The sequence below is a fragment of the Colias philodice genome, chromosome 7, assembly GCF_061535455.1.
Source record: "Colias philodice isolate Cphi_HAF_F1 chromosome 7, ilColPhil1 Martin Lab GWU primary, whole genome shotgun sequence".
NCBI classification, from domain to species: domain Eukaryota; kingdom Metazoa; phylum Arthropoda; class Insecta; order Lepidoptera; family Pieridae; genus Colias; species Colias philodice.
Window position 1 is genome coordinate 11,159,020 of NC_143092.1, and position 27,942 is coordinate 11,186,961.

At 36.4% G+C, this 27,942-nt stretch overlaps 1 protein-coding gene and 1 long non-coding RNA gene across 2 annotated transcripts in view; both read left to right on the forward strand.

The window, feature by feature from the left end:
• The window catches only part of LOC149487370 (uncharacterized), a 67,665-nt gene that overhangs the window by 30,445 nt on the left and 9,278 nt on the right, over nucleotides 1-27,942 (forward strand). The window lies entirely within an intron of this gene.
• Nucleotides 140-26,767, forward strand: XRCC1 (DNA repair protein XRCC1). Its single transcript, XM_089697623.1, has 11 exons — nucleotides 140-819; nucleotides 1,519-1,629; nucleotides 1,923-2,009; nucleotides 3,326-3,487; nucleotides 4,142-4,340; nucleotides 12,927-13,451; nucleotides 21,276-21,444; nucleotides 21,863-22,107; nucleotides 22,823-23,058; nucleotides 25,912-26,031; nucleotides 26,374-26,767. The coding sequence occupies exons 1-11, from the start codon at nucleotides 769-771 to the stop codon at nucleotides 26,530-26,532; spliced, it is 2,064 nt and encodes a 687-aa protein (XP_089553749.1). The 5' UTR covers nucleotides 140-768; the 3' UTR covers nucleotides 26,533-26,767.

Below are 27,942 nucleotides of genomic sequence, written 5' to 3' on the forward strand. Positions count from 1 at the left end.
GGAAGTAAAGTAGTACTAGGTAAGTAGAGTGCACGACTGCACAAGAGAAGTTCACTGAAAGCGCTCAGTTTATGAGCTTTTCTAATTTCTCCTGGTCCCTGGAACATATTATTATAAGACGATATAGGTAATGTTAGCGAATGTCGCGTTTAAAAATTTTGTTTTCCCGGTGTTTACTATTTGACTGACTCCCAAAAAGAAGAAAGGTAAAATCTCCTACTTTTTAGATTACGTTCGTCAGGGTCAGACGCACATAATATATCGTATTATTTTTATAGACGAACTGTGTATAATATTGTGTATAGCTCCATATAATCCGTTTTTGACTGAAGACCTAACGGATAGTCGTTTTTAAAATATTAAATGTGTATCAACATTTTAAACCAATTTATCCCGTGTTTAGGAGATAAATAATTAATCTATTTGCGGTAATTTATAGTTTTGTTTGGTTTATTACTTACGGTTAGTTTATAAACACCGAAACTTAGCTTTTTTTTGTCAGATTTGAGAACGCGTCCATAGCTGTGTTTAGCGTTGGCGTTTACGACTTTCGTTTCGTCAATGGTTTGATAACATTGACATTGACAAATTGTCCACAATACAATGTTTTGAATTTTGATTTGTAGAATTTGAATTTGAATTTTGAAATCGATGTGACGATACATAAATTTTTAGAAAACCTGTGCTGTTAACTTAAATATGAATAATTGTATTATTTTTTGAAATAAACACTAACAGTTTGATACAAATACATATTTTGAACTCAGAATGCCGCGAGTAAAATTGGACTATGTTGTCAGTTTTAGCAGTGAAGATCCCGTATGTTAAGATATTTTTTTAAATAATTAGGTTTATAATAAAGATAGAAATTTATTCTCAAGATTTATTACAAAAACAGACATGATAAAATATGGTTTATTTATAAAAAAATTATAGGTTATATAAAAATAAAAGGAAAATAATTCTTAAAATTACATATAAGTACAGGAAACCAAATTACAGCTGTGTGGGAGATAAGTGTCTCTCAGTAGTCATGGATTCAGGTGTTAAATTCTTCTTTTAGGTATTAGAAACTCCATCATTGTTTATTTTTGCTTGTTATTATTGAGCAAATATAACTATAAACCAACTCAGAAAACACAATAGAGAGAAACTGTATGTACCTATAAATCAGTTGTGTTGTAAAGATACAGAATTCATTTACAAATTATAATTGGAGCTGCTATAATTCAGTGTTTTTTATAATTTTATATCAAGTGGGAAATCCCCATAAACAGTTTTACTAACACATGTATCAACTTGTATCTGTCATTGGTTGTTATCTTGCCTACAAGGACTCCGCACATGCTGTATACAGAGTTACCAACCAATGAAATTGTGCCCTTTGAGAAATAAAGATAAAATTTAATTTATTTTTCATCATAACATCATACAATTTTTGTGTAACCTTTTATTCGTACATTTAAATCATCTGGAATTACAATGTCTTTATAGTATGTACACATGACAAATTTTTAGAACAATCCAGCGAGCAACTTGCTAGCATGGGAGATCAGCAAGAAGAAGTGGTTATGCAGCAAATGGGAACCCTCTTGCTCTGTTGTGCTGCAGCTGGCTAAAGCTGTACAGGTACTTTTTACTAAATAGATAGATAAGATCTCATAAATGTTAATAGTTAATTATTAATATGTACCTTACTTGTATTGTACATTATATTTATTAATAATAGCTGTTCGCCCCAACTCTGCCTCTTAATTGTAATATATTTTTCAAAATTTTAGATAAATATTCCTATATTGTTATCATTTTAAAAAGTTTCAACATTCTTACGTTCACATCTATTATATGAGTAAGATGTATTACCATATGTGTCAATTGCAATGTAAAATGCTTGAAAATCAAGTTTTAAAAACTAATTTCAGATCCAGTCAGTTCACATTGGTGCCTATCAAGCATCCCTGGTGGAGGTTCTGGTGGGTCTCTCTGAGAAGCCTAACGATCCATTTGAGGTATCTATAATAGACATTTCAGATATTATATCTTGTTTGAATGTAATTGTACAAAACAAAATATTATAATAAATATATTATGATGATATGCAACAGTTAGGTTAGGTAGGAACAAGCAAATCTGGGGATGTGAAATTCAACAATAGATTAAAAAATATACATTTATTTCATTAAAAGACAGTACAATATAAAGATAATAATGTAACAAGATTGTAATCTGACGAAAAATCAAGAGCAGTAACAAATGCTTGCAGTTAATAGCATTATTGCTTTAAAGAATTGTGAGAGGACGGAGCCCTACTTTTGGTGGCTCCTATTTGGATCATATTTTTTCTCCTTATTACAAATTCACAGGAACTTATGCCGCAATATCGTAATCTTGTGGTGACAGATATTGTACGAGCTAGCCTTACATCTGCGTTCGCGGCTCGTGTGAAGCGCTCGGGGTGTAATGCGCTAAAATCTCATCATCAACTATCAATTACTATCAAATCATAGTATCATATTATCAACAATAGTTTATAGTTATTCAACAAATAAAGTGATCAAAAGCAATAATGAGTTTTCTATATCTATGAAACTATCAACTTATCAACTAAAGAAGTGCATGGGATAATCATATCACATCAGCAGCCCATACAGATATACAGGTGTTAAATGTGCACAACTGATTATTCCGTTACTATTGCAGATATCAAAAAACTTTAAACTGATATCGAAAGTACTTAATCTAATGAGTCAAATGGCCATAACAAATTTTTAAAAATAAAACGAGAAATATCCAAAAATGTTACATTAAACGCTCCCATACATTTTATTTCCCATACATTTTGTATCCATTGCAGATTTTCGAAGTGACGTCCTCATTGTTCAATACAATGAGGAGCTCTATTTACAGTTTCTTAATGAACTTTCCTTCAAATTTGCGAAGTAATTAAAGCAGAAAACCAAACAAAGTAAGAAAAAGCTATAATCTTTCATATTAAATGTGCATGGGATATTCATACCTCATACTAAATGTATGGGAGGGTTTCATGTTAATTTTTTAGATATTTCTCGTTTTATGAAAAAAAAATTATTATGGCCATTTTACTCATTAGGTTAAGTACTTTCGATATCAGTTTAAAGTTTTTTGATATCTGCAATAGTTACGGAATAATCGCCTGTGCACACTTAACGATTACACCCTGTATACAGCCCTATTCCATGGGTTTGTTAAGTCTTGTATAATATTGTAATCTTGTGGGGACAGATATATAAAGCCCCCGTGGGTTTGTTAAATCTTGTATATATTGGGTGTGGTACAAGTGCGGCAGGTGTTGGTCCCCAGCTGCGTGCTGGTGGCGCCGGGCGAGGCGCGGCGCGGGGCGGCCGAGCGAGTTCGCACGTTCAGTGCGGACCAGCTCAGCACAGCTCGGGACCAGCGGTGGGATCGCGTGAGGGTGGTGTGCTCGCAGCCCTATAATAAGCATTGTCAGGTGCGTGGGCTTGTGTTAGTTACACTTGCGTATGAATACAGAATGTATATCTTTGTATGTTCATGATAATGATCTATTCTGAAGTTATAAATAGATGCAGTATGTTTCAAACTTAATGGTGGTTCGGAAAATCGTATATTCCGATGCGCAGAAAACAATTTTAGGTATTAGCGGGACGTTAAGGGACCTGGACCACGTGATCTAACGCGGCGTATGTCAATCCCATACATTTTTGCCTTTTCTAACTTCGTTATCGTTTTTTAATTGTTACTTTGTCTAAGGCCCCTGTGCGCACCAGCACTCGCACCTGCGCCTAACTTCGGAACCGCCATTAAGTTTGAATCTAACTGTATTTCTATTCATAGTTTCTCTAGTTAGTTTTGTAGAGAGAAACTATGAATAAACATAACGACTACTTAAGCAGTTTAAAATTCTTCCACTCGCAAAAATCTGCATACAACCTCAAAAATATGTTATATTTTATTTTTGTTTTAATAACATAAACTTTATAAATTGTTCAGATTGTACTATACAAAACGAAATTGAAGATGAATACTATTAAACTACATCTATTATATTACAACTACTAGCACCATAGACACTATTAAGTTCTCAAATTGAGTACAATTTTCAAGTATTTATTTACATTTCCAGTACGGCCTCTCATTCATCCACATCTATTCCCCGGAAGCTGACGGCAACCCAGCAGCAATAACAGAGAAGACAACAGAGCAGCCAGTTAAAGCCATCCCCAACAGAATGTTCGCTCTGGACGGTCTCTCGTCTGACGAGGACGAGTTCAAGCCGGGGGAACTGTTTGCGAAACATCGGGCTATGGAAAGTAGTAGTACTGGTAAGTTGGGTGCATAATATGCTGTCCATGTTATGATGATTACAGGTTGTTCACAAATTGTGCAGAGTAAAAATAATAGGAAAGTATTTGTGTCATTCATTGAGATATACATATGGAGACGACACCGCCTACATCACTTATGTTCCGCTCAACATACGCCATATGGCGTAACTGCACGCTCATTTTTTATTTGTTTTAAAGTGAAACGCATCAAATATGCCTTCGTGTGTGTTACGATATTGCACAAATAATACAAATAATACGGAAAAGTGCAAAGGAATAACTTTCATCAGTAAGTACCTACTTACTTACTTACTTACTAGAGTGGCGCAGGGACCCAAAGTGAGTCTTGGCCTCCGACAATAAGAGCCTCCATTTGACTCTATCCTGCGCCATCTCTTGCCAGTTTTCAATCTGGAGGCTGCGCAGGTCTTTGGCAATTTCGTCTTTCCAGCGGTACCTGGGACGTCCAACCGGACGGCGTCCAGATGGCTGTCCCAGGTACGCTCGTTTCGCTGCTCGATCTTCCCCCATTCTTTCCACATGGCCGAGCCATCGGAGTCTTTGGGCTTTAATCTCACCTATGACGTTTGGCTCGGCCATTAGATCTTGAAGTTCTAGGTTTTTCCTCCTCCTCCAAACCCCTTCTTCTGTCAACACTGGCCCAAACATCTTTCTTAGGATCTTTCTTTCAGTAACTAGGAGCTTGTCTTCTTCTTTTTGTGTCAGTGTCCAAGTCTCGCAGCCATACATTAAGATAGGTCTTATTATAGTTTTATAGATAAGGATTTTTGTGCGCCTGCTGAGGATTTTCGACACCAGTACTTTGTGTAAGGCTGCACTGCAACGGAGGGTATTTTGTATCCTTATTTCGATTTCTTCTTCCCTAGTGTACGTATCGGTCACAGTGCATCCCAAGTATTTAAATTTGTCCACACCTTTATAGGTAGTGGCTCCTGCTACAAGATCGATCCTGGGTATTCTGCTGTTTTTGTATCGGCGCATGTGCATATATTCGCTTTTGCCGTGATTGATGCGTAAGCCTACTTTATTTGATTCCCTCTCCAGAGTCAATGCGGCACACACAATCTCTTCTTTTCTACCTCCTAGTAACGCAAGATCGTCGGCGTACCCTATCACCTTATGCTGTCCATTCAATTGCACTCCACCATCGAGTGTGATAATGTGTCTGATAACGTGTTCAAGTGCTAAATTGAACAGCTTGGGCGACAGCGCATCTCCTTGCTTAAGACTCTCTCACTCTCTCTGACCTCTTTTTTCTCGTCTGTCAAGTTCACCACGCTCTGTGTTTAATTACCTTAAAAACTGTGTGTTTTTACCTTTGTTTGGCTTGCTGTTGGGTGGAGATTGTTTGGTGTTGAGGAGTTGATACTTTCCTATAATAATCTTCAAATCGGAACGTCGAACAACTCGGCAGAAAGTGTATAAACTTTTCGAAGATACATTTTACCGAAATTCAACTGCGGGCAGTTCCATATTTTGGCGATATCTTCGCCTGCATGCTGAGCCAAGGAATTCAAGTTTTATCACCAGTGTACCGAAGCCCCATACTGGTATGAATTTATTTTTGATGGTTGTTTACAACACAATCAGTTTCTGTTAAATGTCACCTGTCATAACGCTGTTTGAATCTGTCAAGTTACTTTAAAACAATCAACGACGGTACAGATACAAGTCTTTTTGACAGCGTCATAGACATCATTTTTCAAGACGCGTATCTTATTTTTACGTACTAAATAGTGGCTATAAAATCATTACAAATATGAGTAATAATAATATTTGGGGATGCTGTACACCGCATCAGAAAAATAAAGATCCTTATATTGTTTGTGTGAAATGTGAGAAAAATTATCATTTTGCTTGTATGGGCCTTGATGAAGCCTCGCTTAGTCCTGAAATGCGCTCCGTTTGGAGCTGTCCCGACTGTGTGCGGGCAATTCCGAGAGCATCTAATAATGATAATACCCCCCTACGTAACGTTTCAACCGTCAGAGGCAATAAAAGACAGGCTGTCAACTCTCCCCCGATGGTTAATGTATCTCCCACTATTACACGCGAAGATATTAAGGATGTCGTACAGGAGGTTTTAAAGGATACCTTAAATAATTTGTTCGCAAAAATGAATGATAACATTGTGAACACAATTAATAGTGAATTAAAACCGCTAAAGGATGAAATTACCGCTCTTAAGAATTCTATGATGTTTATTAGTGATCAATACGAAGATATTAAGAAGAATCATGATGCGTCTCAATTAAAAATTTCCGCTCTTGAGAAAGAAAATGATGGCTTGCTACATACAGTTTCTAGTCTTGAGCATCGCTGTAACCAAATTGAACAACAGCTTCGTCAGAATAATATAGAAATACAATGCATACCCGAAAATAAAAATGAGAACTTGTTGCAAATAATTAAAAATCTTGGAAATGTTGTTGGTTGCCCCTTAGAAGATGAAAGCATTATTCATTGTACCCGCATCTCAAAGATTAATAAGACTAGTCCTCGTCCTAGATCCGTTATTGTTCAATTGTCCTCTACAAGACTTCGTGATCAATTCATAGCTTCGGTTCAAAATTATAATAAAAAAAACGAAAAAAATAGAATAAACAGCGGTGTCATTGGGGTTTCAGGAAATCCATCACCTATATTTGTTAGTGAGCATTTATCACCTTTCTATAAAGGGTTACACGCAGCAGCTCGACTGAGGGCAAAGGAAAAGGGATACAAGTTTGTCTGGATACGAGGTGGACGTATTTTTATGAGGAAGAACGAGGAAGCCCCATATATCCTTGTCCAGAACTTTAATTTATATTTTTATTTATATTTATTTATATTTATATTTGGGAAACAAACAATACAATATATCATATAAACAAGAGATAACAAATCATACACATATCAGTAAAGTTTCCACTAAAAATTTAAATTCTTAAAAACAAATACACATTCAGTCACAAACAGTCTACTTGTGGATACAAATAATTATAGAAATAACAAGCATGAATACAATTCAAATATCTCAGTTAGTTACTATTGCATTTATTTCGAACTTTGGTTTTGTACGATTTGAATTTTTCGTTAAATAAATCAAGGTCACTAAAATTATTATTATAATTATGACAAACACGGTATAAATATGTATTTCTAGCAAATTTGGATTTAAATTTAGGTAATGCAAATAGGGCTTTGTCACGAGAGCATAAACGGGGACATCGTAAAAGTAAATTGTTCAAAAGAAAGGAAGAATCTACGTCATTATTAAATATCTTGTATAAGTATACCTGATCTCGTTCATGTCGACGGTTTATTAAAGGGATAATCTCGGGAGTGGGACCTCTCTGATTAGCACTTTTATAATTTAAATGTTTGATAAATTTATTTTGGACATATTCAATATTATTTATATAGATATTGTATTGCGGATTCCAGACTGTAGATGCATACTCCAATATAGACCGAACGAACGAATTATACAGAAGAATCAAAGTTGAACACTTTTTAAATTCCCTACCAATTCTTAAAACAAAACCAAGCATTTGATATGCTTTGGCTGTAATGTAATTAATATGGGCAGCAAAAGTTAATTTGTGATCCAAAAAGACACCCAAATCTCTGACTTCATTCAATCTAGTCAACGAAGTTCCGTTCAGAGAGTAATTAAATAATATTGGCTTAATTTTCCTAGTAAATGATATGACGTTACATTTATTCACGTTTAAGTGCAAGGAGTTCATAGCACAGTAACGACACAAGTTTTGAAGATCCTCCTGTAGGAAGGAGCAATCACGTTGATCTTTGATTACTCTAAATATTTTCATGTCATCTGCATAAAGTAGGAAATTACAGTGACTAAAATGACCAATAACGTCATTTATAAAGATATTGAACAGCAGTGGTCCAAGGTGAGAACCCTGCGGCACTCCAGAGGTAACTGGAATAAAAGAAGAGCAATGACCTTTTATATTAACAGCTTGGCTACGTTCTCTGAGGTATGATTCCAGCCACCGTAAGAGATCACCATGTATACCGGCTACCCGTAATTTGTGAATTAACAACTGATGGGAGATTTTATCAAACGCCTTAGAGAAGTCGGTGTAAACCACATCCAACTGTCCACCACAGTCCATAGCACAAGCCACATTATGAAGAAACTCACACAGATTAGACTCTGTCGATCGCCGATCAATAAAGCCATGCTGCTGTTCTATAATTAAAGGTCGGATATGAGGAAAAATAGCATCATAGACGATTTTCTCGAATAACTTTGCAATGGTATTTAATTTTGAAATAGGTCGATAATTTTTGATATTATGTTTGTTTCCGGATTTATGGATAGGGATGACATGGGACTGCTTCCATATTTTTGGCATTGTGCCTGTATTTAAAGATAACTGAAATAAATGACAAATGGGCGACGCTAGATTGTGATAGCAGGACTTATAAAACACGGGAGGAATTCCATCAGGTCCACACCCTTTGCTAATATCCAACTTCTTTAGGTAATTAGCTACTTTTTTCTCACAAACTTGAACTGATCCTAAACCCAAAAAGTGACCATTAGCGAAACCATCCACAGGACCAGAAACGAACGAGAAATTACCATCGTTTGGCTCGTAAACAGATTGAAAATAATGGTTAAAAGAATTACATATATCACGACCATTACTTACAGATTTACTATCCAGAAACATTGTGGCAGGTAATTCGGGACAAGCTTTTTTAGATTTAACAAACGTCCAAAAATACTGACTATTCAATCTCAACTTAGTTTCAGCATTACTTATATACCGATGTTTTAGATAAGTTATATAATGTTTTAGATAAGTTAGATTAAGAACTAGTGCATATATATATATTTTTTTTTCTTTCTTTTCTGTTTTTATTCATGCATGTGGATTGTTTTTTATTTATATTTGGTACTTTAAATCTGTATTATCAAAACACTAGAGGCTTACGAACTAAAACGCACGAATTTTTCAGACAATTGGCATGCTCTAATTATGACTTAATTATACTTACAGAGACCTGGTTAAATGATAATATCAAAAGTAGTGAGCTTTTTGACGACCGTTATACTGTCTATCGAAAGGATAGGTGCGATTCCAGTTTCTCATCAAAAAAAGATGGAGGTGGGGTACTTATTGCTGTTTCTTCAAAATTAACTTCGAGGCGTAAGCCTGAATGGGAAACTAAGCTTGAAGATCTCTGGGTTATACTGGACTGGCCTTTGTCGCAATCGGTTCATCATATTGCAATATGTGCCGTTTATTTGCCTCCTCCGGTGGATCGTTCGATACTGGAACATTTCTTAGATAATTGTAATAGGTTACTTGAATTGCCGTATGGTCACTTAATACTTGGAGACTTTAATCTAGGTCATATTAATTGGGACTTAGTTGGTACACATGAATACATTGCGCCCAACCATTGTCAAATTTTACTCGACTTCTTATTTCTAAACCACTTAAAGCAGCACAACAATGTCCTTAATTCAACAAATAGAATTTTGGATTTAGTGATCTCTAATAACGTGCCGCTTTGCAGCGTCATTGAGTCTGTATCTCCACTGTGTAACCTTGATAAGTATCATCCTCCTCTCGATATAGTAGTTACCAATAAAATTGAAGCTAAACTTCCTTATAATAGGTTTGCTTGTAAATTTAATTTCTTTAAAGCAGATTATGAGTCTATAAACAACGAACTTAGCACTTGTGATTGGAATGAACTATTTTGTGACCTTGATAACGTAGACTCAATGTTGGATATTTTATATGCTAAGATTAGGAATACCATTCATAAATACGTGCCTAAAATTAAGTCCAAAAATAATAAATATCCTCCTTGGTTCAATAATAATCTTAAAAAAATGTTAAAGGAGAAGTTCAAATTAAGACAGCGTTACAGGAAGTACAACAATCCTAGAGATAAAATCGAATTGCACATAATTAGCACTAGATGTTCTAAAACTGCAAATATTTGCTATAATCTATACATTAGATCTGTAGAAGATAAAATTCATTCTAACCCTAAATACTTTTGGTCTTACATTAAGTCCAAACGAGGAGGTAATAGTGCATATCCACCTTCCATGTCTCTAGGTGATGAAGCCTCCTCAGATAGTGTTCGTGTATGCGAGCTTTTCTCTAAATATTTTGGGTCTGTGTATTCGAAGAGAGATCCCGATGTTGAAGAACAGCAGCCATCAACTATAATTTCCGTGAATAACGACCTTCTCCTGACGTTACCGCGTATTGAGTATGAACCTCTTTTAAAGAAACTCAAGGCTATCGATGTTTTTAAGGGCGCTGGACCGGATGGCATACATCCTAAGTTCATTGTTGCATGTGCTGAAAATCTGGTACAGCCACTTTTGAGAATCTTTAACTTTTCCTTGAGTTATGGTTTCTTCCCTACAAACTGGAAGGTGGCTAAGGTCATACCTATTCATAAGTCTGGTTCAAAAGAACTAATAAATAATTATAGGCCCATATCAATTCTTTCCACCTTTGCCAAGATATTTGAGTCTTTCATTTGTCCATCTCTCACTAGGCATTTCAAACAATTCCTCTCTTCTCACCAACATGGTTTTGTTCAGCATAGATCTACTATGACCAACTTGACAGATTTTACCGAAACCATTATCGACGAGCTAGATTCAAATAAACAAATTGACACTATTTACGCTGACTTTAGCAAAGCTTTTGACAGAGTTCCACATCACATCTTGCTGCAGAAATTATGTAGATATGGACTCTCACCTTTGTTTTTGAAGTGGATAAAGTCCTATCTAAGCGATCGTTCATTTTTTGTAGCTGTTAACGGGTTTGATGCTTTGCCACACAATGTTACTTCGGGAGTTCCTCAAGGTTCACACCTAGGTCCTGTTCTTTTTAACTTCTTCGTTAATGACATTCCAGAAATATTAGTTAATTCACGTTGTTTCATGTATGCTGATGACCTTAAGTTCTGTAGAATTATTGATTGCTTTGAAGATGCACTGAAACTACAAGAGGACCTTGATAAGTTAGCCTTATGGTGCTGTAGGAATGGTATGGAATTGAACACTGAAAAATGTTTTTCCATCCGCTATGCTAGAAAGTCTAAAACTATTCCTTTCAAATATCACATAAACAATATGGAAATCCAGGAGAATTCTGTTACTAAAGACTTGGGAGTGCTATTTGACAGTAAACTAACTTTTGTTAATCACCTTGAATATGTTACGAATCGTGCTTCAAAGATGTTGGGTTTTATTGTAAGAAATTCTAAAGGATTTCATAACTCCAAAACTAAGATTATGTTATACAACAGTCTCGTACGTAGTATTCTTGAATATTGCTCGGTTGTCTGGAGACCACATTACGCGACTCACGTTTTAAGACTGGAACGCATACAAAAGAAATTCTTATGGCACCTGAGTTACTCCAGCAGGCTATCTCATAAAAGGCTCACCTCTTACCAAAGGCGCTTGTCGCATTTTGACATTTCATGCCTCGAAAATCGTTACATATTTTCAGATATTGTTTTTGTAGCCAAAATTTTTCAGAATAAAATTGATTGTCCGCAATTGTTAAATAAATTTAATCTCAGAGTTCCTTCTAGATACCCGCGCAATAAAATTACACCTTTGGTTCCTCCTCTGCGTAGGACCGTTTTTGGCCGAAATTCTCCCGTCTGTAGATTAAGTAAACTAGTCAATGAGTATGCCAATTGTATTGATATTTTTCACGACAACTGTCATAGAATACGTAAATATTTCAAAGATTTGTCTTGATTTGGTTTGTATTCTTTTCCTTTTGTGACGTGACTTGACTCAAACGTAATTATTAGATATTATTATTTTTGTTTCCATGTTGTGTTGTCCTATAATTGTTTGTCACAATTGTCAAAATTTTTTATTGTAACTTGTACCTATATAATAAGTATTGTTGTGACAAGTGTTGGATGACCTCAATAAATAAAATAAAATAAAAATAAAATAAGACCAGTGAGCACCTCAAATGAGTTGGTGACTTCCGAGCCTACTTTTACCACAGCCCTGCTCTCATTGGTGGCGACTTGTATCATCCTGATCATTTTCGCAGGTATTTTGAAATTATTGAGGATTGTGAAAACAGAGCTGCGGTCCACGCTATCATACGCTTTAGCGAAGTCGACAAACAGCATATGAATGTCTTGTGCATATTCCCACCTTTTCTCCATGAGCTGTTGTTGTCAAACAACTCATGGAGTAAGTACCTAACTAGATAATAATTTTTAAAACTTAGTTAGAGCAAAAAAATGGCGCACAGATTTTGTTCGTGGTGTCTCCTCCATACGTAGTAATATTATCTCAATGGTGTCATTTCATTTTTTTGAAATTCAATACAGTCGTTTTCTTTGTATGAAATTTGTACTAATATTATAATACCATGCATGTACGCGTGGTACGAAAAATTCTTAACTAAAATTTTCATTTTTACATCAACATAATTTTGATTCTGTGCATAATTTCTAATTAAAAGATAGTTTCATTCAACAACAAAAATGCTCACAAATATATATTATGTCTTCATCTTATTTCAGATGCTCAAATAAGACAAGCGTCATCAAATGCTTTAAAAAATATCTCTGACTCTGCCACGAAATTGACCAAAACACCGATTTCAAAGACATGTGAAGCGCGACACAAAAACAGTGCTAAAAAATCTGACAGCGACCAAACAAACAGACAAAGAGACAGTCTGATGTATACTGACGACGATGATCAACCATATGGAAGAATTGACAGAATTGTACAAAAACGTAAAGACGAAAAGAGTAAAGAAGAGATAAATAGACAGAAAACAAAAATAAATGAACCTAAAAGAAAAACAACCAATGAACGTATGAAAGATTTATCGAACGAAATTGACAAAGAATTGAATGAAAGTATGAGAGATGTTATTGATGGTGCAAGTAGTTCCAAGAAAAGGAAACGAGACTCGACCAACGAAAGCAAAGATAAAGATTTAAATGTTAATAAAAGGAACGACGCGAGCAAGATGAAGAGGGACAAAAGTGATGACAGAGACGAAACACGCAAGCGCAAGAAAGTTGAAAATAATAACGGTAAGTTATTTTAGAAACCGCACCGGGGATTTTGACTACGATTTATTCTATAATTTACTGTTCATGGTACTTTTCTTTGAAAACGTAATAAAATTAGATATTTTGCTGTCAGTTAAACAAAGGTATTTCATAAATCAAAAATCTTTTATTTACATAAGTCCATATCTCTGGATGTTTTAAAATTATATAGAACTAGCGGTCCGCCCCGGCTTCGCCCGTGGTACATATTTCGCAATAAAAAGTGGCCTATGTCCTTTCTCGGGTATCAAAATATCTCTATACCAAATTTCATGCAAATTGGATCAGTAGTTAAGGCGTGATTGAGTAACAGACAGACAGACAGAGTTACTTTCGCATTTATAATATTAGTATGGATGTGCTATTTATTAAATAAGTTTGAAGTTGATGCCGAACATTAAGCACTTAGTATTAAGCCCGTGCACCGACATCAAACCTTTTTAATAAATAGCACATATAAATAATATGTAATAATGTCAAATCTTTTTTATGGTACGGGAGCTATTAACGTTTTAAAAAAAGTCATTTTAGTATAGTTGGGTTTTTGATATACTGTTTCTCTTGCTATTTCGGTTAGAGTCCGCGCTGTCTGGCTGGCGGTAGTGGTTGCGTTTATTAGTGCGCACAGGAAAATATCCGTAATTTAAAGTCATTTATTAACGCGTAATTTTTAATCTTTTGCCTTTAGATAGATCCATCAGACATAAATTTGTTATTGCAAGACGTTTTTTCGTTGTTAAATAGGTGCCATACGCAATTTTTTATTTCAAAATCATTAAAATGTCATCGAAATAAGTGAAATTACATCAATGAAAATTAAGCTCTCCGTGCGATTATAGCTTTTTTGAAAATTAAGCCTCCGTGCGGTTAGAGCTTTTTGTGAAAATTAAGCTCTCCGTGCGATTAGAGCTTTTTATGAAAATTAAGCTCTCCATGCGATTAGAGCTTTTTTGTGAAAATTAAGCTCTCCGTGCGATTAGAGCTTTTTTGTGAAAATTTAGTTTTCCGTGCGAATAGAGCTTTTTGTGAAAATTAAGCTCTCCGTGCGATTAGAGCTTTTTGTGAAAATTAATCTCTCCGTGCGATTAGAGCTTTTTGTGAAAATTAAGCTCTCCGTGCGATTAGAGCTTTTTGTGAAAATTAAGCTTTCCGTGCGATATGAGCTTTTTGTGAAAATTAAGCTCTCCATGCGATTAGAGCTTTTTGTGAAAATTAAGCTCTCCGTGCGATTAGAGCTTTTTGTGAAAATTAAGCTCTGTGCGATTAGAGCCTTTAATGAAAATTAAGCTCTCCATGCGATTAGAGCTTTTTTATGAAAATTAAGCTCTCCGTGCGATTAGAGCTTTTTGTGAAAATTAAGCTTTCCGTGCGATTGGAGCTTTTTGTGAAAATTAAGCTCTCCGTGCGATGAGAGTTTTTTGTGAAAATTAAGCTCTCCGTGCGATTAGAGCTTTTTTGTGAAAATTTAGCTTTCCGTGCGATTAGAGCCTTTAATGAAAATTAAGCTCTCCATGCGATTAGAGCTTTTTTGTGAAAATTAAGCTCTCCGTGCGATTAGAACTTTTTGTGAAAATTAAGCTCTCCGTGCGATTAGAGCTTTTTGTGAAAATTAAGCTTTCCGTGCGATATGAGCTTTTTGTGAAAATTAAGCTCTCCATGCGATTAGAGCTTTTTGTGAAAATTAAGCTCTCCGTGCGATTAGAGCTTTTTGTGAAAATTAAGCTCTGTGCGATTAGAGCCTTTAATGAAAATTAAGCTCTCCATGCGATTATTTTTTAGTGAATATTAAGCTTTCCGTGCGATTAGAGCTTTTTATGAAAATTAAGCTCTCCGTGTGATTAGAGCTTCTTGTGAAAATTAAGCTCTCTGTGTGATTAGAGCTTCTTGTGAAAATTAAGCTTTCCGTGTGATTAGAGCTTCTTGTGAAAATTAAGCTCTCCGTGCGATTAGAGCTTTTTGTGAAAATTAAGCTTTCCGTGCGATATGAGCTTTTTGTGAAAATTAAGCTCTCCATGCGATTAGAGCTTTTTGTGAAAATTAAGCTCTCCGTGCGATTAGAGCTTTTTGTGAAAATTAAGCTCTGTGCGATTAGAGCCTTTAATGAAAATTAAGCTCTCCATGCGATTATTTTTTAGTGAATATTAAGCTTTCCGTGCGATTAGAGCTTTTTATGAAAATTAAGCTCTCCGTGTGATTAGAGCTTCTTGTGAAAATTAAGCTCTCTGTGTGATTAGAGCTTCTTGTGAAAATTAAGCTTTCCGTGTGATTAGAGCTTCTTGTGAAAATTAAGCTCTCTGTGTGATTAGAGCTTCTTGTGAAAATTAAGCTTTCCGTGTGATTAGAGCTTTTTGTGAAAATTAAGCTCTCCATGCGATTAGAGCTTTTTTGTGAAAATTAAACTTTCCGTGCGAATAGAGCTTTTTGTGAATATAAAGCTTTCCGTGCGATTAGAGCTTTTTATGAAAATTAAGCTCTCCATGCGATTAGAGCTTTTTTATGAAAATTAAGCTCTCCGTGCGATTAGAGCTTTTTGTGAAAATTAAGCTTTCCGTGCGATTGGAGCTTTTTGTGAAAATTAAGCTCTCCGTGCGATTAGAGCTTTTTTGTGAAAATTTAGCTTTCCGTGCGATTAGAGCCTTTAATGAAAATTAAGCTCTCCATGCGATTAGAGCTTTTTTGTGAAAATTAAGCTCTCCGTGCGATTAGAGCTTTTTGTGAAAATTAAGCTCTCCGTGCGATTAGAGCTTTTTGTGAAAATTAAGCTTTCCGTGCGATATAAGCTTTTTGTGAAAATTAAGCTCTCCATGCGATTAGAGCTTTTTGTGAAAATTAAGCTCTCCGGGCGATTAGAGCTTTTTGTGAAAATTAAGCTCTGTGCGATTAGAGCCTTTAATGAAAATTAAGCTCTCCATGCGATTATTTTTAGTGAATATTAAGCTTTCCGTGCGATTAGAGCTTTTTATGAAAATTAAGCTCTCCGTGTGATTAGAGCTTCTTGTGAAAATTTAGCTCTCTGTGTGATTAGAGCTTCTTGTGAAAATTAAGCTTTCCGTGCGATGAGAGTTTTTTGTGAAAATTAAGCTCTCCGTGCGATTAGAGCTTTTTTGTTAAAAAATTTAGCTTTCCGTGCGATTAGAGCTTTTTGTGAAAATTAAGCTCTCCGTGCGATTAGAGCTTTTGTGAAAATTAAGCTCTCCGTGCGATTAGAGCTTTTTGTGAAAATTAAGCTTTCCGTGCGATAAGAGCTTTTTGTGAAAATTAAGCTCTCCGTGCGATTAGAGCTTTTTGTGAATATTAAGCTCTCCGTGCGATTAAGAGCTTTTTTGTGAAAATTTAGCTTTCCGTGCGAATAGAGCTTTTTGTGAAAATTAAGCTCTGTGCGATTAGAGCCTTTAATGAAAATTAAGCTCTCCATGCGATTATTTTTAGTGAATATTAAGCTTTCCGTGCGATTAGAGCTTTTTATGAAAATTAAGCTCTCCGTGTGATTAGAGCTTCTTGTGAAAATTAAGTACTCTGTGATTAGAGCTTCTTGTGAAAATTAAGCTTTCCGTGTGATTAGAGCTTTTTGTGAAAATTAAGCTCTCCATGCGATTAGAGCTTTTTTGTGAAAATTAAACTTTCCGTGCGAATAGAGCTTTTTGTGAATATAAAGCTTTCCGTGCGATTAGAGCTTTTTATGAAAATTAAGCTCTCCATGCGATTAGAGCTTTTTTATGAAAATTAAGCTCTCCGTGCGATTAGAGCTTTTTGTGAAAATTAAGCTTTCCGTGCGATTGGAGCTTTTTGTGAAAATTAAGCTCTCCGTGCGATGAGAGTTTTTTGTGAAAATTAAGCTCTCCGTGCGATTAGAGCTTTTTTGTGAAAATTTAGCTTTCCGTGCGATTAGAGCCTTTAATGAAAATTAAGCTCTCCATGCGATTAGAGCTTTTTTGTGAAAATTAAGCTCTCCGTGCGATTAGAACTTTTTGTGAAAATTAAGCTCTCCGTGCGATTAGAGCTTTTTGTGAAAATTAAGCTTTCCGTGCGATATGAGCTTTTTGTGAAAATTAAGCTCTCCATGCGATTAGAGCTTTTTGTGAAAATTAAGCTCTCCGGGCGATTAGAGCTTTTTGTGAAAATTAAGCTCTGTGCGATTAGAGCCTTTAATGAAAATTAAGCTCTCCATGCGATTATTTTTAGTGAATATTAAGCTTTCCGTGCGATTAGAGCTTTTTATGAAAATTAAGCTCTCCGTGTGATTAGAGCTTCTTGTGAAAATTTAGCTCTCTGTGTGATTAGAGCTTCTTGTGAAAATTAAGCTTTCCGTGCGATGAGAGTTTTTTGTGAAAATTAAGCTCTCCGTGCGATTAGAGCTTTTTTGTTAAAAAATTTAGCTTTCCGTGCGATTAGAGCTTTTTGTGAAAATTAAGCTCTCCGTGCGATTAGAGCTTTTGTGAAAATTAAGCTCTCCGTGCGATTAGAGCTTTTTGTGAAAATTAAGCTTTCCGTGCGATAAGAGCTTTTTGTGAAAATTAAGCTCTCCGTGCGATTAGAGCTTTTTGTGAATATTAAGCTCTCCGTGCGATTAGAGCTTTTTGTGAATATTAAGCTCTCCGTGCGATTAAGAGCTTTTTTGTGAAAATTTAGCTTTCCGTGCGAATAGAGCTTTTTGTGAAAATTAAGCTCTGTGCGATTAGAGCCTTTAATGAAAATTAAGCTCTCCATGCGATTATTTTTAGTGAATATTAAGCTTTCCGTGCGATTAGAGCTTTTTATGAAAATTAAGCTCTCCGTGTGATTAGAGCTTCTTGTGAAAATTAAGTACTCTGTGATTAGAGCTTCTTGTGAAAATTAAGCTTTCCGTGTGATTAGAGCTTTTTGTGAAAATTAAGCTCTCCATGCGATTAGAGCTTTTTTGTGAAAATTAAACTTTCCGTGCGAATAGAGCTTTTTGTGAATATAAAGCTTTCCGTGCGATTAGAGCTTTTTATGAAAATTAAGCTCTCCATGCGATTAGAGCTTTTTTATGAAAATTAAGCTCTCCGTGCGATTAGAGCTTTTTGTGAAAATTAAGCTTTCCGTGCGATTGGAGCTTTTTGTGAAAATTAAGCTCTCCGTGCGATGAGAGTTTTTTGTGAAAATTAAGCTCTCCGTGCGATTAGAGCTTTTTTATGAAAATTTAGCTTTCCGTGCGATTAGAGCCTTTAATGAAAATTAAGCTCTCCATGCGATTAGAGCTTTTTTGTGAAAATTAAGCTCTCCGTGCGATTAGAACTTTTTGTGAAAATTAAGCTCTCCGTGCGATTAGAGCTTTTTGTGAAAATTAAGCTTTCCGTGCGATATGAGCTTTTTGTGAAAATTAAGCTCTCCATGCGATTAGAGCTTTTTGTGAAAATTAAGCTCTCCGTGCGATTAGAGCTTTTTGTGAAAATTAAGCTCTGTGCGATTAGAGCCTTTAATGAAAATTAAGCTCTCCATGCGATTATTTTTTAGTGAATATTAAGCTTTCCGTGCGATTAGAGCTTTTTATGAAAATTAAGCTCTCCGTGTGATTAGAGCTTCTTGTGAAAATTAAGCTCTCTGTGTGATTAGAGCTTCTTGTGAAAATTAAGCTTTCCGTGTGATTAGAGCTTCTTGTGAAAATTAAGCTCTCTGTGTGATTAGAGCTTCTTGTGAAAATTAAGCTTTCCGTGTGATTAGAGCTTTTTGTGAAAATTAAGCTCTCCATGCGATTAGAGCTTTTTTGTGAAAATTAAACTTTCCGTGCGAATAGAGCTTTTTGTGAATATAAAGCTTTCCGTGCGATTAGAGCTTTTTATGAAAATTAAGCTCTCCATGCGATTAGAGCTTTTTTATGAAAATTAAGCTCTCCGTGCGATTAGAGCTTTTTGTGAAAATTAAGCTTTCCGTGCGATTGGAGCTTTTTGTGAAAATTAAGCTCTCCGTGCGATTAGAGCTTTTTTGTGAAAATTTAGCTTTCCGTGCGATTAGAGCCTTTAATGAAAATTAAGCTCTCCATGCGATTAGAGCTTTTTTGTGAAAATTAAGCTCTCCGTGCGATTAGAGCTTTTTGTGAAAATTAAGCTCTCCGTGCGATTAGAGCTTTTTGTGAAAATTAAGCTTTCCGTGCGATATAAGCTTTTTGTGAAAATTAAGCTCTCCATGCGATTAGAGATTTTTGTGAAAATTAAGCTCTCCGGGCGATTAGAGCTTTTTGTGAAAATTAAGCTCTGTGCGATTAGAGCCTTTAATGAAAATTAAGCTCTCCATGCGATTATTTTTAGTGAATATTAAGCTTTCCGTGCGATTAGAGCTTTTTATGAAAATTAAGCTCTCCGTGTGATTAGAGCTTCTTGTGAAAATTTAGCTCTCTGTGTGATTAGAGCTTCTTGTGAAAATTAAGCTTTCCGTGCGATGAGAGTTTTTTGTGAAAATTAAGCTCTCCGTGCGATTAGAGCTTTTTTGTTAAAAAATTTAGCTTTCCGTGCGATTAGAGCCTTTAATGAAAATTAAGCTCTCCATGCGATTTTATGCGGTTATCAATTCGGCCGGTATAAGCTCTCCATGCGATTAGAGCTTTTTTGTGAAAATTAAGCTCTCCGTGCGATTAGAGCTTTTTGTGAAAATTAAGCTTTCCGTGCGATTAGAGCTTTTTGTGAAAATTAAGCTCTCCGTGCGATGAGAGTTTTTTGTGAAAATTAAGCTCTCCGTGCGATTAGAGCTTTTTTGTGAAAATTTAGCTTTCCGTGCGATTAGAGCCTTTAATGAAAATTAAGCTCTCCATGCGATTTTATGCGGTTATCAATTCGGCCGGTATATTTTTTTTTATGTATGTACACCGATTACTCCGAGGTTTCTGAACCGATTTACGTGATTCTGTTTTTGTTCGATGCGGAATGGTGTCGAATTGGTCCCATAAATTATGTTTTTTCGGATAGGCCCAGTAGTTTTTATTTTATGAGCATTTTTGTCTGTACTCGATGAGTAAGTTGATATGTAGCAAGTAACTTTGATTCACTTCCCGGTAACCGATTGAGCTGAAATTTTGAATACCTACGTATGTAAATTTGATAGCGATGAAACATTATCATGACATGAAGCTGATTTGATGATGGAATCGGAAGGTGGCCATAGGAACTCAGTAATATATTGACTCAACTTTATCGAGTTTGAGCTCGTTTGATTCGTGTTGAAAAATACACTAAAAAGTATTAAATAAAAATAACTGCGTTAAAAACAACCGACTTCAAAAACGGAAAAGTAAGAAATAAAAAAGATTTGATATTATTAACTACTACATAATATTATTGTACATATTTCGGAATAAAAAGTGGCCTATGTCCTTTCTCGGGTATCAAAATATCTCTATACCAAATTTCATGCAAATTGGTTCAGTAGTTAAGGCGTGATTGAGTAACAGACAGACAGACAGAGTTACTTTCGCATTTATAATATTAGTATGGATTTGAACAATATATTTTATAATAATTGTCTAAGTCATTTCACATAAAATACTACGTAGCATAAAAAAACCGTTTTATGATTTTTCCAAAGCATTTGACTTAGTTGACCATGCCACTTTATGGCAGAAACTCAATAACTATGAAGTTAAAAGGTTCTACAAAGAACCTCATAGTTTAATATCTTCAGACAAAGATACAAACCGTTGTTGTAAATGGACAAAGATCTTGCGGTGATTTTATCAACATTGATGTTCCGCAGGGATCTGTTTTAGGTCACGTATATTAAACGTGAAAATGTTGACGAAGTTATCTTCCCACTTTTACATATTTTAATTCTAAACCATAAATAATATAATTCCAGGTGCCCTCCGTCCTGGGCCGGTATGCAGCGATATAGGGCGCACCCTAGCGGGCACGGTGCTGGCCCTGAGCGGCTACGTGCACCCGCGGCGCGGCGCCCTGCGCGAGCTCGCGCTGCGGCTCGGCGCGCAGTACAGGCCGGACTACACACGGGACTGCACGCATCTCATGTGAGTGTAGTGTACAGTGGTGTCGCTCTCGTTTCAGTTTAATTCATATATTATTATTTTTAGCTCGAGTGAAGAATTTTTTTTAATGTGTAATGAAGTTTTTGAAGTGAAAACTTCTTTAGCGGCGTTGAGCACTTTTTCTGTAATGGGTATAAAATCTTAAACTCGCGTCAGGACACGTGACCTGATCGAAAAAGCGTAAGACGGATGGAGAGTAGACAGCTATCCCCTCTCTACTAAGCGCGTTTTCAATTCTGCCGGCACTCCCGGAGTGCAACCCGTCTTTTTTCTTTATTTTTATATCCTTTCATTTCAATATTCGAAACGACATCTATGAATTACAACTTTATGACCATTTTAACCGTAATCACAGCTAATCATAAAATGATACCAATAACGCATAACAACAACTCGGCAGCTGCGCGTTCCCCAACACACCAAAACTGAAAGCGGTCCGTTCCGCCGATACTCCCTGCTTCGCTGTTCGTGGCGAGTGGCTCGAGCAGTGTTGTGCCGCGCGGCGCCGCCTGCCCGAGCGCTGGTTCGCCACCGAGCCGCACTTGTATGTGCCGCCCCCCCAGGGGGGGTACACACAATATGATGATGATGATGGGGGTGAGGAAGGGGGGAGTAAGCCTGGTGCAGGGGTTGCGCCGGATAGTGGTGAGTTGTTGTTGAATGAATGAATGAATGAATGAAAATTCTTTATTGCTTAAAAATAAATAAATACAAATACAAAAACACACAACACATATAAAACAAGCAAAAGGCGGCCTTATCGCTAGGTAGCGATCTCAACCAGGTTCCTGTTGTTGTCTATATTGCAGTCACGGATGACGTGCTGCATATTCACGCTACCCACCTATCTTACATATTCTGACGCTTTCATACTGCTCCACTACACACAAACACGCGCACATACGTTGTCTAACGCGTCTATACCGCGCTACCACACACAAACACGCGCACACACGTTGTCTGATGCATCTATACCGCGCTACCACATACAAACACGCACACACGTTGTCTGATGCATCTATACCGCGCTACCACACACAAACACGCGAACACACGTTGTCTGATGCATCTATACCGCGCTACCACACACAAACACGCGAACACACGTTGTCTGATGCATCTATACCGCGCTACCACACACAAACACGCGCACACACGTTGTCTGATGCATCTATACCGCGCTACCACACACAAACACGCACACACACGTTGTCTGATGCAACTATACCGCGCTACCACACACAAACACGCGCAAACACGTTGTCTTTTGCGTTTATACCACACTTGTTCTAAGTGAAAACGTTGTGAAAATTTTTGTTATAGAGTACATTAATCCCAATCTACTATTTAACTTATTTAGATGCAGATACGGAAGACGAGATCGAGCAAGTGAGACAGGAACAAGCGAAGAGAGACACACAACACACGAAACAAGAAAAGGAACAAACAAACAAACAGACGGAGGCCAGTGACTCTGACGTGAGCTTCGTGTGTGACGAGCGTGTGAAGGGGAACATCACTTTGCATGACGACGACAGCGACGACACAGAGCCCGAGGAACATACGAACAGACAGATTGGACTTGATAAGACTAAGGTAAAGTTGTACTTTTTTATATATTTTTACTGTGCTTTATTAAAAGGCTTTTCTGTAAAACAAATGCGTAAATACAATAAAATATATTATAAGTGTACTGAAAGAATTGTAATAGGTAAATTAGTTACCTATGACAATTCTTTCACTACTGGAAAGCTGTAGAATAATTTGCTGAGTTACAATATACATAAAAATGCGCATGCAAATTGTTTAACGAGCCTATACCGCGCTCTTACTCACAAACACGTTTTCTGACGCCTTATGATGCGTTACTACATAAACATCAACAGACGTAAGCGTCATCTATTCAGATTATTAGACTACAAGCCCGCATATGAAAAAAATATGGGTCAAATGAACCACCAGGGGTCATATCTAGAACGAAAGAAGAGCAAAAAATAATAAGATTCATCACTATGCCGTCACTTGTAAGCTGTCCAACTGAGTGCAGATGAGAATTGAAAAGTACAGGTAGACTCGGTAAATTTTGGTCATATATTTTTGTACGGCATTCTTAACCATCGATAGATCCATTAAAAATAATAAGAAACCGCTCAGTGCCGTACAAAAATGTTGGTCCACCAAGTCGGAATTTTTATTTAATTTCCGAGAGTTACCGGGGGTAAATTTGGTCATTTGACCATGTACGGCATCTGTGTCATACTATTGCTATACTGCTTTTAATCCATTATTCCGCAACGCCGTACAAAAATCATGGGGACAAGGGGAAAAAATCGAGAGTTGCAATCCCCTCTCTTTCCCCACTCCAGGGGGTCATTTGACTAAGTACGGCTTCGGTTCCAAAACATTATCTAGCACTCAAAAGTACTATTAAAAGCAATGCCGTCAAAAAATAATTGTTCTTTTAAATGTATACCAATAATCATCTTAATTTCATCGAATTCTTGATATAAAGAGCTGTAAGGTCATTTGACCCTGTACGGGAACTTTTTTTTTAACATGATATTGTAAAATTCAATTGTTGTATAGTATTGCCGTTCAAAAGAAACCGTTCTAAAAAAAGTTATAGAGAAATGCAAAACCAGAAATTTTGTTAAAGTTTAAACATCGTAGATTAATGAAATATAATAGTTTTCTACACTTTATTCGTTGTTTTAAATAGGAAAAAACGATGCCGTACATTTTTGTGCAGACCACATCTTTTAGGCTGATGAAAGCGACGAAAGCTACAATTTTAAGGGTGCTTTATGGCCATTTGATACAGTACGGCATTAACATATTTTTACCCAACTACGGCAAAGCAAAAGGAGGGTTATGGTTTTGACAGGTCATGTATGTATGTTCATCTATTCCCTCGTAACTTCTAAACTACTTATCAGAATTCGACAAATAACATATCATTAGAAGCATCTGAATTGTTCACTGGATAACCAGCGACCAGCTAGCTAAAGGCTATATGGGGTTTCACAAAATCTAATGTGGCGCCCTCTAGCGGACAAAACATACAGAGTAAAAAAATAAAGTTAAGATAAATATGCCGTGTTTGGTATCATTTGAAAGCGCTTTACTTGTACATTTTGAATATGTATATAATACTAGCATTTGCTTGTGACTTTACCTGTATTCATGGGCTGATTGCATATAATTCACATCTTTTCGTTCATAGCTTTTTTATTAGTTCATCAATTTAACGGAGTCCATTCCACTTGACTCCGACTTTCCAAGGTGATAATTAACCACCTCGAGCTTCTTTATATTAATGTATATTTATATTTTATTATCAAAATATAAAGCAAACAAATGTACGGCACATGAAAAAATATTATCTATGCATAAAATACTTTAAAAATAAATTTATTTCGTGTTGTGTCAAATGACCCACTGGAGTGGGGAAAGAGAGGGGATTACAACTCTCGATTTTTTCCCCTTGTCCCCATGATTTTTGTACGGCGTTGCGGAATAATAGATTAAAAGCAGTATAGCAATAGTATGACACAGATGCCGTACATGGTCAAATGACCAAATTTACCCCCGGTAACTCTCGGAAATTAAATAAAAATTCCGACTTGGTGGACCAACATTTTTGTACGGCACTGAGCGGTTTCTTATTATTTTTAATGGATCTATCGATGGTTAAGAATGCCATACAAAAATATATGACCAAAATTAACCGAGTCTACCTGTACTTTTCAATTCTCATCTGCACTCAGTTGGACAGCTTACAAGTGACGGCATAGTGATGAATCTTATTATTTTTTGCTCTTCTTTCGTACTAGATATGTCCCGTGGTGGTTCATTTGACCCATATTTTTTTCATATGCGGGCTTGTAGTCTATATATCTGACATAGTGTGTTCCGCTCTAATCTGAATAGGCCATTATTACATGCAGTTATTCTTGAGCCTTACAGTCCAAATTTTAGTGTTTATATGAATATGGTTTGGTATTCTAGTCCACTTTAAGTTGTGTAATTGTAAATGGAAGACACAGCCTCCTGAAAAACAGTTCTCACTCTCTTAGGAGCTTGGGTCACTTTGATTTGTAAAATTATTATGTGAAAATAAATTTATTTACTTTCCTCAAGCATTAACTTATTTTCATATTATCACGTGTAACTGGTAGGTTACGACGACGCGGTTTGGCGCAGTGGTAAAGTAACTGCCTACTGAGCCGACGGTCCCGGGTTCGATCCCCGGTCAGGGCAAATATTTGTGTGATGAACTCAATTATTTGTTCTCGGGTCTGGGTGCTATTATCTATATATGTATTTATTAAATATTATATTTATCGTCGCCTAGTACCCACAACACGGGCCTGAATTGAGCTTACTGCGGGACTAGGTCGATTTGTGGAATAATGTCCTATAATATTTATTATTATTATTAACGTTTAGCTATTGCCGAGTTTCCTGGAGGGCTACACGTTCGTGGTGTGCAGTGAAGTGCAGTGCGCGGGACACGATGTGGCGCTGCTGCGGCGGCACGTGCGCGCGTACGGCGGGGAGCTGCTACAGGTAACTATTGCACTGCTTCATGATGCTAATTGCGCTGTTATTAGCTTCACCTGTATGGTTGTACTTGGGTTGTACAGAACTGACTGTTTTATGGACGGATTTAATTGAAATTCTGTATGCTTAATATTTTCTTGTGATTTATTTTAGAAATTAAAGATTTTAACGGATTCGAAACGAAATTTTTTCATTAAGTATATTATTAACCCGACGTGTAGCACTTCGCAACGAGCCCGGTCACGAGGAGACTAATATTTTTGTACACTTATCAAGGATGGCTGATAATACAAAAGTTTCATAAGTTTAAGCTTGTTTTTTTAACTACATTATCAATTATAATTTCAGGAGGAAGAAGTAACGGAAGACAGCGAAGTGCACTACATAGTGTGCACGAGTACGGACGCGTTACCGCAGTGTGCAGGTGTGCGTGTGTCGCCGCGTTGGCTGTGGCGCGCACACACACACAGGCGGCGCCCGTCCGACGAGCGGGACGAGATACACTGAGCATGTGTGTGTGTACCAACCGCACGCACACCACGTCACGTCCCCACGTGCCGGTTGTAGTACGGAGTGGGATATATTGCTGTGTGCACTGAGCACGTGTGCGTGTGAGTGCGTGCGTGTGTGCGTCGCGTACGTTCACATTCTGTTTTTGAACGCAGACGGCGGAATGCATACAAACATATGCGTGCGTATATTACGAAAATATTGTATGTACTGATTGTGTGCGTATAGTGCGTGCGTGTATGTTTGTATGTCGTAGATATTTTTAAGCTATTGCATAGCTTCTATCGCGGGCCTTGAGCGCGGGGACCGAATCGAGAAATTCCGTAACGAAAAAACCTCACACTCCCCACGGGGACTGGCTCGGAGCTGTGGCTTGAAGGCATAGCATGCAATAGCTTTACCGCGGAAGTCCCCGAGTGACACACGTCTTTTTTTTATTATTTTTAAGCCCCGTAGCCACGTGGGCGGCGGATTTGAGCAATTGTTAATCAACACTCCAAAATGATTGTAGCATATAGAATTTTTATTAACATTGATTTGTTGAAAATGATTACAAGATTAGAAAGATTTATATGAATAATAATGTTGTCGTTCGACTCACGTGAAGTTTGTAATTAAACAGTGCCTTGTTCTCTTAATAAACTATTTATTTTACTCTATTTGTATCACATTTATAATTATCGACTTTCATTAATAAAATTTTAGTTGTTTTCACTTGATAATTTTCGTAGCAATTGTTACAAATCTAATTAATTTCCATTTTGTATTGTATGTACCTAATATGTATAGACTATTCGATAATTGATTATAAATTTATTATAGTTCGTTTCATAATTAATATCATTTTGTAAATAAATTAGTTTTTTAAAACATGTCTTTCATTTATCTCTTTCATAAAATACTATCCTTCCGCCCATTAAAGCATTAAACCATTAATGCTCTAAGTTTCGCCCCGGCTTCGCCCGTGGTACATGTTTACGTTTTCTCTCCATAAGAACTATCCTTGCACTTCAAGGAATATTATAAAAAAAGTATCAATGAAATTGGTTCAGCCGTTCTCGAGTTTTGCGCTTAGCATCACATTTGGCGATTCCACATTAACCTAATTCACAAAAAACAATTTCCTTTTCAACAGGCGATTCACTTTTATTATATGTATAGATATAGAATATGTACCTATCTATCTATCTATACCTGACGTCATAATAATAGCTTATAAATTATTAATTAACACGCTTTTATTAGCTTCACATGTATTTTTGTTGATATTGACCGATTACAATACAATAATTTCATAAATTGATCGTATTCCATTCTTATTCACAGATCTTATTATCCTGATAAGGATCGCCAGGATTAGCTTAAAACATACAGTATGTTTTTATGTAACCAATTCTCCTTTCAATT